At 33.2% G+C, this 12,267-nt stretch overlaps 1 protein-coding gene across 21 annotated transcripts in view; it reads left to right on the forward strand.

The window, feature by feature from the left end:
• Nucleotides 1-12,267, forward strand: part of LOC111054303 (tropomyosin) — a 134,217-nt gene that overhangs the window by 22,199 nt on the left and 99,751 nt on the right. For 10 of the 21 annotated variants that reach the window (XM_039435648.1, XM_039435652.1, XM_039435656.1 and 7 more), the window contains exon 1: nt 9,478-10,212. The exons of 9 other annotated variants lie outside the window; for them this stretch is intronic. In XM_039435648.1, the coding sequence (XP_039291582.1) occupies nt 9,493-10,212 (720 nt within the window). In that variant the 5' untranslated portion in view covers nt 9,478-9,492. Of the gene's footprint in view, nt 1-8,603; nt 10,213-12,267 lie in introns of those variants that run through there. 2 more of the 21 variants (XM_039435653.1, XM_039435646.1) reach the window with 2 other exon arrangements.

The following is a 12,267-nucleotide window of genomic DNA, read 5'->3' on the forward strand; positions in this document are numbered from 1 at the left end:
AATTTGCCTCCGAGGAGGTTGTTCGAAGCCATTTTTTGGGAGGAGGAGGAGGAGTAGGAGGAGGATGAGGAGGAGGAGGGGGAGGGGGAGGAGGAGGTGGATGAGTGTGAGTGGGGGAGAAGGAAGATTAGGGACAGCAGGAGGACAAGAATAACATAGAATAAGATTGAGAAGAACTGTAGGGGTGAAGACTTTTGCCAGAAATTTTTTCTATGTATAATATGACTAACAGGTAGCCCGTGCTCCTCAAGGGTCTGTTTAAAGCATAAATAGATTGAACTTGGTTTTATAGTTTCTTACTGATATTGAAAGTATTAACAACTGTAATAATTAATTTACAATAGAAAAATGATTGTATCGGGTCTTCATCTTACTTTAACTTTGCATCACAAGTTGAATAAATTTGTTTCAATTATTAAAATTATGATTATTCGATAAACGAACTTGAAATAGGTCTTAAACTTATTTGGTGAATGAAAAATACTTATGCAATATTTCAAGTTAATCAGTTTAGTAGTTTGGATGTGATGATGCGTCAAACATGTAATTCGTGTCATGTACATTATGCCTATACCTCTGTTTATATGTAGTATCGATATAGAAGAAGATATAGATATAAGTCGAATGAAAAGATAGAAGATAAAACCGTTGAATAAACTATTTTATCTTTGAACACTCTCAAGCAAAGTATAGCAAACTGGAAGCATGACAAATTTAAAACTTGACAAAATGAAAACTTGACGTACTGGAGAACTCAAGATAAGCCTTTGAACATCCTCGTTGAATTGATAATTATTGCAACATTTCAAGTTAATCAGTTCAGAAGTTCAGACGTGGTGATGCGTCATTCGTGTATTTCCCATCTCGTACTCTTGTATAAGTCAGTTCTTTTCTTTATTGTATTATAGATAGATAGATAGATAAATGCCTTTTACTTACACTTTACAATTTCAAAAGTGATGTGGGCGAAATTGAGGCAATAAAATCCCCTCTTCCACTTAACCCACCATAGATAGATAGTAATCGATAAGGGTGAAGTTAGTCTTATATGTTCCTTAGTTGACTAGTATTGTAGGGAAAAATCTCGGAGAGGTCAAGCAGAAAATTCCAGGCTTTTCACATTCATAAAATGAAAATTTTGCAAACTTGAATGAATGTTTCTCCTAAATAGTGATCATACAAGGTTGAAACTCATCAGAGCTTAAATCTGTAGCGCTTGAAAAAAGAATAGCACTATAAAAATAAATAAAATAAAAATATACACACTATTGTCGTTCACATTGACGGTCGAGCTCTACTACTGGTCTCATGGCATCCATTTGCATTCGGAATTTATCAAAGAATCCTCTCAATAGGTTTCTAGTAAAACTATCGCAAAATTAAATAGAATTTCCCAAAGATTCCAGTAGTTATCGTATCAATCTTTTAGACACATTTGTACCGCTGAAAAGCTTACTGAATCATTTAAACTATATTGATGTCCAATACTGGATTGGATTCCATTGGGTTAGATCAGGTCAGAGATTGGATTTACTTCACAGATAGGTTAATACGCTACTGGTAAGTGGTAATACAATAACTTACAATGCAAAAATCTGGTGTGGCGCACTCACACACCTTTCCCTGCCGTTATAAAAATTCCGGCAAAAACCGCCTCGTGTGTCTCCGGCGTGAGTCGAGTTTTCGAAAATATAATTTGAAATTGATCACCTGACGAGATCAATTCTGCTATCTCTTCCAGTGAATGATTCAATAGAATCAATAATTGCCTTTCTCCTTGAGTTTGCATTTGAATAATCACATTTTCTCAAATGTCGAGCTTATTTTTAATTTTTAGGTGAAAATGTTACTCGACATTAATTGTAGAGATTTTTATGCTTAATCTTCTTCATTCAAAATTTTTTGTCAAAATTGTTTCTGAAGCCTGATAATATTGGAAATCTAAAATAAAATTTTGCATAGATGGGGCCGAGCTCCTGAAATTTTTACAGATATGGGACTTGTCGCAGTTTTTTTTAAAGTATGAATTTGATCAAAATCGTTAGAGCCGTTTTTGAGAAAATGGCGAAAAACCCTGTTTTTGGCATCATTTTCGCTATTTAAGCCGCCGTCTTGAATCTTGAATTGCATTTGATCGAAATCGTTCGTGTCGGGTCCTTATGGGTGTAATGACCTTAAGTTTCAAATTTCAAGTCATTCCGTTAATTTGAAGATGAGATATCGTGTACACAGACATACATACACCCATACAGACCAATACCCAAGAATCAGTTTTTTGGACTCAGGGGGCCTTGAAACATATAGAAATTTGGGTACCTTAATTTTTTAGAAAACAATACTTTCCTTACCTATGGTAATAGGGCAAGGAAAGTAAAAAAGTATGAACTGGCCAATGATGCTATTATTTAATAGTATTTAATAAATACTATTGAGAAAATTATACTCTCATTGAAAATGAAAAGGATCAACTATTTCCTAAGGTGCTAGGAACTTTGGGACTAAAGGGTTCCGACATAAGAGAGGATGGACTTTCGCAGGTCCCCAACAGGTGGTTGTTCTTCAACACAAACGAATTGTACACATAGAATATTTACGAGTCAGTTGCAGGCCTATTTATCTGTATATAGATATTTATCCAATACACCTTATTATTTATCTATTCAGATTCTAAAGTTGGATTATTTCCGCTACTTGATCGGGAAAGTATGACTTTCTAGTTTTCATCAGAACAAGAAACTAATAACATGTTGAGATAGAGGCCTTCTGAATAAGCCTGTAATAAAAATAGTTTGTTTCTCTATTCAATACAAAGAACTATTTCTAAACATGAATCTATGAATGGTTATCATTGAGTGATAGAAGCGTGTGAGCCTATCGAAAGGCTGACTAGTGTTTGCTTATCACCTCGCAGGTAGAGAGAGACCCCAGACTTGGACCCAAAATTCCTCTTTTTCCTAGTTGATACCGAAATTCCTGATCACAAAGTTCTGGTCATATCATTTCCTAATACAAATTTGATATATATACAATTTAGTTGACCAAACGTAGTGAGGTCTATGTTTTAACTCGGATTTTCTTTTGTCTGTCTGTATGTAACGCGATTACGGCCAAACACGTTGATAGAATTCGATGAGATTTGGCAGGAATATTCCTTTTTTAAGGATTAGATAAGTCGATGTATACACAAGGTTTTTTGACATTTTTCATTTTAAGGATAATACGAAAAGAAAAGGAATTCCTCCATACTCTAATATCACCATTATATATCATCTACTTTGAAGATAGGACTAATGAGACAATAGAATTATTCATAATCAATCATCTACTTTGAAGATAGGACTTATGAGACAATAGAATTATTCATAATCAATCAGCTGACAAGTGGATTATTCATTGCATGCATTATATAGATGTCTGGCCGTGTCTATTTCTATAAGGTAGGGTTTCAATATTTTTTATTATGCGTGCCCATCAGTATCAATATTATCACATTTGAAAAACACATTTAATAGGTGATTGAAAATAAAATAAAAAAATATTAAATGAACTAAATAAAGCTGAAGAAATTATAATATTCTTGATTGAAAAAAATTCATTTTAAAATAGTTGAGAAATGTTTTTATCGGATGGAAAGATTATCACGGAACTGGATAAATTATCATATGGGATACAAATTCAAACGTGAATTGAGTTTTTTAACATAAGTGAGTTTTTGATCATGGAGAAAACAAATAACAGTTTTTAAGAGTAAATTATGATTCAACTGTGAATTGTGATTCAACTGAATCAACTAGAACAGGTGATATCAGATACTTGTGGATGAGAAAACTGCGTGAGGTCTGCTTGTCACAGAACTACTAGTAATTTCAATTTTCAAGAATTTGAGACCCTGAAGCTCTTAATTCATTTATTCGTTTTTAAAACTTTCTGAGATACGAATCCTATTACATCTAGCACGATTTTTGCAATGAATTCGCCGATAAAGCATTCTACATTGCCTTTTAGCCTATTTAGATTTTTGACCCAGATACGTTTTTTGGCAACAGACACTGTAGTACGATTCTATTCAAACTTTTACTAACATCTTTTCCTCTCATACCCATTCAATTAATACTGACAGTTTAGAGTGAATCTCAGTCTCAGAACAGGAATTCAGACGTTATTAGTCATCATTGTTGAAAACTATTTATAATTTTTTGCGGTCTGTCTGATCTAGTTACTATTTTCTATGAGTAGCGTATGATATCCACATGACTCCTAGGCTTGTCCGTCGGTAATCCATACTATGATTTTAATATGATTGTATTCATTAGTTCCATTTTTTCTAGTAGAATGATAACTAAATAATAAGAAAAAATTATCTTTACAAGATTAGATATTTTTATTGTCGACTAGCTAGTAACCCGTGCTCCGCAAGGGTCTACTTTAGATCTTGACAAACTGAAAACTTGACCTAATAAAATCTTGAAGAATTGAAAATAGGCCTATAATCATCTTCGGTAAATTAAGAATCGATATGCAAAATTTCAAGTTAATCAGTCCAGTAGTTCAGAAGTGATGATGCGTCATTCGTGAATTTCCTATCCCCTACATGTATTAAGCCGATTCTTTCCTTTATTATAATTAAATGAGCGTTCAGCTGATAGTGGCGGGTAATGAGAAGTGTGCATGAGTGATGTGATAAGATGATCAAACTTCCATACCTACAGAGGAATTCGAATCCACGATCAAGTAGCTGACTGAAGGGTGTAACGTCTCGTCTATCCTGGCCAGTTAGATAAGAAAATGTTTATTCACATTACAATATTATACACTTTTATTATACACGTTCGTCGCAAACGAGGAAGCCTTCCTTATTCCTCACTCAATTAATTTTACAGTGAATCATAATGACTGACAAACTTCAATGAATTTTACTAGATATAGTGCAGGTTGCACGTACATCGGTTAAATTTTAATCGTGATTAATTCCACGAGAACCAGTCACTCTTTTCAAAAAAAGCCTTCTCTGATTTGTTCTCGTGAAATTAATCACGGTTAAAATTTAAGCGGCTTTTGTGCAACCGGGCTTTAAACTGGAGAATAAACTGATCAATTTTTAGATCTTATAATGCAATTTTAAATAGGTACCAGTAGACTGAATAATATTGTTTTATATCTACATAAATCAGTGTAGAACTAACAGATTAATCGTCCGTATTTAGAAAATTATATAGAAGACTATCCTAAAACGAAGCTGTCTGTTCCCGTCGACAGAGTCCCGAAATTATTCTGTTTTCTTCAAAACGGTTCACAAGCAGTGATCGGTCGAAACGAAATTGCATTGTGTTGATAGACCTTAAAAAACGTCAAAATGAACGTCTCTGTTTTGAACGGTTATTTTTTCTGCTCAACTTTCTGCCGATGCGTGAACACTCCCATAAGAACCAATGTTAATTTTAAGTCGATTCTGTCGTCTGCCCTTTACTCTTTTAACGCTCTATTGAATAAATTATTAAAGAAACTATCCTTTTCATTAACATTCCTTTTAATAAATTCATATGGAGACTATCTTTTCCATTAGCACCAGCCTACTGATTTATTTTTATTTTCTAAATTAAAAAACTGTAATTTGTGGTCAATTCTTATCAGCTCTTTAAACATAAAAATATTATAAGACGGTATTGGAAAATATAACGGAAATATTTCATATTTTACCACAATATATGCAGTTTGGTGAAATTTCATCAGCTTGAAGGACATTACACTTTATTTAGATCATCTCTTACTTCTATTAAAAGCTTTTTTCTACCATGATAATGTCATTAGGTACTAGAAAATGACTCCTCTACTATTATAGGAATGATTTGTCAGCAATATTGAGCTACTTATTCACTGTTATAATGAGATTGCTAACTGTCCAACGTGACCCTGGTAGTCTCTCATACTGTGCCGTTCTTACACTCTCACTCGGGCAGAACAGTAATAAAAATCTATTTATTTATTTATTTATTTATTTATTTATTTATTAGATAGAGCGAACAATACAATAGTCGGAAAAGAAAAAACAGGCTATTGCCCAAAACTTCTTCAATTTCCTGATTTTGTCACAAATCGTCCAAATAATATGTAGATTATGTTCACTTCAATTCATGGAAACAACAGGTGAAAACCCATTTTGCCTCCTTCACACTATAATACAATAACTTTCAACTTAATAAAATTTTGAAAAAAAAATTATAGACTTGCCTAATTATAAAATGTTAAAAATGAAATAATATGAAAAATAGAGAAATATACAGTCGTATATAGAATAATAAAAATACGGTAACTGAATAAAATTCAATATGAAAATGCACAGTAATACCTTAGTAAACTATAATCATTACCAGTATATAGACAAGAGAAAAGAATAATAGTGGATAGTGGATAGTCGACATTAATCGGCTTCAGTTAACAAAAAATTGGCCTGAAATTTGGAACATAAGTGACCTATACCATGGTATCACTCCTTATATGCTATCTCATCTCTATGCTACATACGTATTCATACAAAAGCAAATCCAGTCGAGCTAAACGTAGACCTCACTAAGCTGGCTCAAATAGTTCCCATCCAACGAGTGCCGACAGTTTAAAGTGGATATCACGAAACCAGATTTTCGAAATTCAAAGACTGCTGTTCTTAAAATATTGGAAATTCCATTCAATTTAATTACTAGTTTTCAATGCTTTTGAAATATGAGAACTGTAGGTCGATTCACTTAATATTGTTAGCTTTTAATACAGAAAATAATGTCGATTATCCCCATTCAACCAATGCTGACGACAGTATAGAATAGTTTGTATTAAAAGCTATTTGGCAATCGGGATAAATAAGCTATATCTGATTACCTTTGACGTGTGCTTTATTTGCAATTTTAATAACAAGTTGTTGAATACCTTCCTTTTACTAGAGTAAAGATTCGCTGACTCAGGAATAACACTTTTTAAAACCTCATTTCAAAACTATAATGCTGACTACCTTATTATATCATCATCTACCAATGTTATTACCTCAGTGTCATTTGTGAATAAATTATAATAATGTTAACCTTACAGAATCATTACATCACAGCTATAGTATAAAGTGAATCTAGTGAGTTTTAAATAGTGGAATCTTCAAATAATAACAGAACTACGATTAAATCATTCAGAATTTTTGTTCAAATCTGATATTTTTCTTCAGAGTGTGAATGGATTGTACCGTATATCCTTGTCCAAAACTGGACGGCTATCGTCTGTTCAAACTCCGCTGATTTTATATAGATAAAAAACCGTGACATGATCGTGACTCAAAACTGCATTTCATTTTCAAATGAAATCGTTCAATTATTATTATTCACCTCTAATTTTAAACGATTCATGGATTGAGTTCCAATATTCTTAACTATCACAAACTAGTGTATGATCCTGCTGCAAATATTGTAAAATTCATGAATACTACCAATCATACAATATAATAATTCATATCTATTTATTGGGAAAATAAGAAAATTTCAAATTGTGATGAGAATTGATTGGACAAATTTGAATTTTCAAACTATTTACTTTCTAGAAAGAAACTAGAACCTCTTCCAATCTTATTCATTGATTATAAGTGGAATTCCTGCGAATAATTCTCGTCAAATTCTTGAGTGTTCGATTGCATAGTTTGTATATTAAACTGGGAAACCCTGAAGACACTGGAGGATGAAGTTAGACTGAGATATATATGTCAGCAATTTTGAATGGTAAGCCTTGATTCATGGTATAAAATGCCGACAGTTTATTGAAATGATCACTTTATAGCTGATCATCGTGCAAGTGAAATAATTATTCATCTTGCAAATTGTTCTCATTTAGTTTCGATCGGTATTGTAGAAAATGAGCTGAAGATAGGAGGACGCTACGCTAGAGAAACATTCACTTCGTAATGTCAGCATTCCTGTTGAATAAGTTCATTTCCACCCTTTTACCCAATGCTGACAGTTCAGGGTAGTACGTAACTGTATCCGTGTATCTAAAATTAGACGAAAATCTCGGCTGGGTGTTGGATTCTCTGTTTCAAAAATATAAACTCTAGAAGAGCTCTGGGTAGGATCCAAATTTGGATTTGAGCATCGGATTCTTTCCGGGGGGTGTCAGAGGGAGAGGAAGCAAGTGAGAGAGAGAAGAAGTGAGTGAGAGGAACAGTGGTAGAGAACCGTTGAGAAGCGGTTCAAAAATAGTAGCCTCATTTCAAGATATGACACAGCCGCACGAAATTCAAGCCTCTCCCATTTTGCAAACCATGATCTAAAAACACAATATATTTAGCCTCTTTTCATACAGGCAGCATTCCTTATAAACAACACTAATATGCTCCTCATAAAACCAATGCAAAGTGGATCTCACTATTATAAACCTCGCAAAAAAACTAGCACAAACTCATCTCGAAATTTTGTAAAACATTCTATTGAGACACTGAAAGCAGTCCTTTTGTATACCGTAACAACAATGTCTGACAGTTTGTGGAGAATCTCAGTTTAGAAGGAGTCATGGTTTACAATTAGATTTTTGTTAATTCGCATGACACATTGCCAAAATCAAGCTACAAACTCATTTTCAAAAAAGTTCTCGTACGGTACACATCGTTAAAACGTCTGGTAACACACTTCTCAACAGCCGTCGATATTAACTTATCTAGTTTACTCTTTATTCTACCGAAGACTTGTAATTTTACGTTTAGATTGTATAGTGATGAAGTCTACTGATGTTTCGGGAGAAATATTTACGATATCTTTGAAAAATATTATTAGTAGGATATCTCTTTAATCCCATTCTGAACATTTCAAGAAATTGGTGTTGTAACTTATCTCACAGCTTAGAGTCCAAAGGAGGAAACATGTATTTATTTTATACAGTTTAAAGATAAATGTTGGGAATTGTTTAGAAGATTCATCAATTCTAACCATATTGCTTCATTTTTGAATTAGTAAAACAACAAAAAAATACGCAATACCTTACAGATAAAAAAATACATAACGTATCAGACCTATACAAAAGTGAGACTAAAGATTTATACTGAAGCCTTGATACTGCTCATCTCAACATTTTTGAAGATATTGCACATCATTTTCAAAAATACTTCAAATATTTGGTACTAATAACAGTACAACACCTTATATAGGTAGAAATTTCCGTTTCTTCATTAGATTTCATGAGATTTGCGATTTGGGAACAGTAATTGACAATAGTTTTGCTTCTGCTCAAAGTTTCACCGATTAGTGATCATTTTTATCATTTCCAGAGACGTTGGTGTGGTTTGGTGTGGTTTATTAAATTTAACTTTTGATGTAAAACGTCATACGCTTCTCTCATTGGTTTTCGTGGCATTTAACACTCACTTGACGCTTAACCACGGTTATCTCAAGCGAGACGCAGGAGTTAACTTTGAATTTGTTCGCGAAAAAGTTAGTTTGAAATTCCGCCGTCAAGAGTGCGCTAGCGTGTGGAATGCCTCTGCATTCTAGTTTGTCTACGTCACGCAAGATGGCGCATGCGTCAAGTTCTGAAGCGCAAATTGGTAGCAAACAGAGGAGTAGAGGTGGAAATACAGCTGTAAAATGGCTGAAACCCACGGCTGTGAGTAATGTTTCTTCTAAAAATATGGCCGATAAATCACCAAATCCTAGTAAAAATGTGTCAAGAGTTCATCGATATGGACCACGAAGGAAATCTAATAAGGTAGCAACAGCAGTAGTTGATAATCATTGTGAAACTAGTGATAATAGTGCTCCAAAACCAACTCCAAAGCCAGTGACAGAGAGGTTAGTTATTGGTGGGGAAGATCATGTCGTTAAAAACAGTGAACAATCATCGTCACCGAAGAAGACCTCGACAACTGTTGATAAGAAATCGCCGAGAAAGAAGAAAACTTCAAAAATCGATGCAGAAATTCTAGGACCTCCCGCCCAGAGACAAGACGGAGATGGAAGTTCCCATTCGGACAAGGAAGAGGACCCTGAGATTGAGGAATTAGCAAGATTGCGATGCCCTAGCGAAAGGACAGAAGTTATTGCTGAAAGAGAAAATAGACGAAAATCTAGACAAAGGAGATGTGCCGATTATCCAGGATTGGCCTTTGGGTCATCTGTTTTCAGTTCTGACACTCTCATGAAACTTAGTGTCATCAAAAATGAATTACACAACATCCTCAATTCGCAACTAAAAAGGGTTAGTACTTGTCACAGATTACAGAAATGTAAAATGTGACCGCAAAAAGGTATGTTACATTGTTGTCTCATGAATAGGGTATCTATTCCTTCTTGTCATACTATTTTTAGATTACTTCATCGCATCACACGTGATGCGACTATGATCAGCTGTTGATTGAAGAAAATCAAACATAACCTCAATTCGATTGTATGACTACTTTTGATTGAGATAAACTTGTATATCAAATTAATAATATTAATGTTAAGATTTTGAAAGTGTTGACAGGCTTATCTGTTAATTTATTCAAAATTAAAATGTTTGCTGTAAGTAATAACAGTTTACTTGCTCTCAACATAACCTCACTTCAAAGTAATGGTTGATTTTGGTTGAGGTTAACTTTCTAATAATTTTAACACAGCATTATACACAATACTTTAAAAGTTGTTATGTTCTTTTGAGAGTTTTATTCCACAGTCATATTATTATTATAATATTCTATGGTCATAGATACTTGACAAATTTTTATTAATGATTTGATTTAGGCCTACTAAATCAAATGTGTTAAGAACTAAGTTTTTACTTGGTTGAGTGTTGAGTGTTGAGTTTAATTTTAACAACTAAGTTAGATCAGCTGGTGGTCTAAACAGTACTTTGTTTAAGTTTGAAATTTGACCATAACATGAAAATACATTTGACCATAAACTTCATTCATAGGAACATTCACTATCAGCAAACATAATTCGAAAGCCATGTTTACACTACAGTGGTCAACTGAGTTTCAGCAGTTGCTAATTTCTTTAAAAGCACAGCAACGTTTAACTTGTTCTCTACAAAAAAATTGACAACCTTTTTGAAGTAGACTATCTTTGAACAACGTTTTATTGACAACTCTAGTTTAAACGTGGCTCTAGTAAGACTTATTTTAGACTGCTATAATTCTATACAAAAATAGCATCAATGCTTCAAATTCAATCAATGTTGACAATTCTGTAATCCATCGTAAATTTTTTATTACATTATAGTGAGCCTCACTTTCAAATCAGCATTCCTTATGAAAAACATTAATGTTTTACATTCAATCGAACATTAATGTTTTACATTCAATCGAAGCTGTCACTTTGTAGTGAATCACACTATAATTCCATTCTTTGATATTATTCACTAAACTTAATAATCATATGCTGTTCAAAAGCAATTTGAGATTATCACTTGTCATTTCCTTAGTTCAATATCCAAAGATCGTGATATCAATTTTGTTTGTAAAATGCCTATGTAGAAATTATAGTGAGGTCCATGTTATAATGGCAGTGAAGAAAAATAGGAGAACAATGTTGCCGATCGTCTGTCTTGTCAATGCCTTCTATAGACGGTAGCTGATGCAGGTTTATTGATGTAATATTAACTGTTCATTCTTTAAAATAATCAATTATATTTTATTAAGCAAGAAATTATATTTTTCAATAATTTAATAATGAATTTCCATAATTAATATGAAATGTTTTGATAATCAATAATTAATTATACATTGTTAAAAGACGATCTGGCAACAGAGCAAAGCGAGAAAGAGATAGCGCTAACCTCATTTTTGAGTGATAGACAAGGATAGCAATACCATTGTCAATCAAACACTGCTAATATAACGTGGACCTCACTATAGCTACTTTTCACTATTTCACTTTTTAAAAATGTTTTACTTAGCACGTTCAGCATTCTGTATAAATTACATCAATGCTTTATTAAAAAATATAATAATTTTCAAAAAGACAAGAAAAATAGTCAGAATATCCAGTTCCAAGTAAATCTCGCTATTTTATACTGTCAGCATTGATTGAATAGAAAGCATCGATGCTATCACCATAAGTATGCTGACAGTAGGAATTGAATTTCACTAAAGGAAAGAATGAGACTGAAACCCACTCTTAATAACAATCAGACATTTTAGCATACGAGATGCAAATCTTTGCGAGCTTGACCCAGTTAAAACCAATTAGTATGAACTGTAAAACAGTTAAAACGCTCTCCAACTTTTTTCGAATGGTCAGCCTGTTACAATATACACTTTGAACTGTTAGC

The sequence above is a fragment of the Nilaparvata lugens genome, chromosome 9 (genome assembly GCF_014356525.2).
Source record: "Nilaparvata lugens isolate BPH chromosome 9, ASM1435652v1, whole genome shotgun sequence".
NCBI lineage: Eukaryota > Metazoa > Arthropoda > Insecta > Hemiptera > Delphacidae > Nilaparvata > Nilaparvata lugens.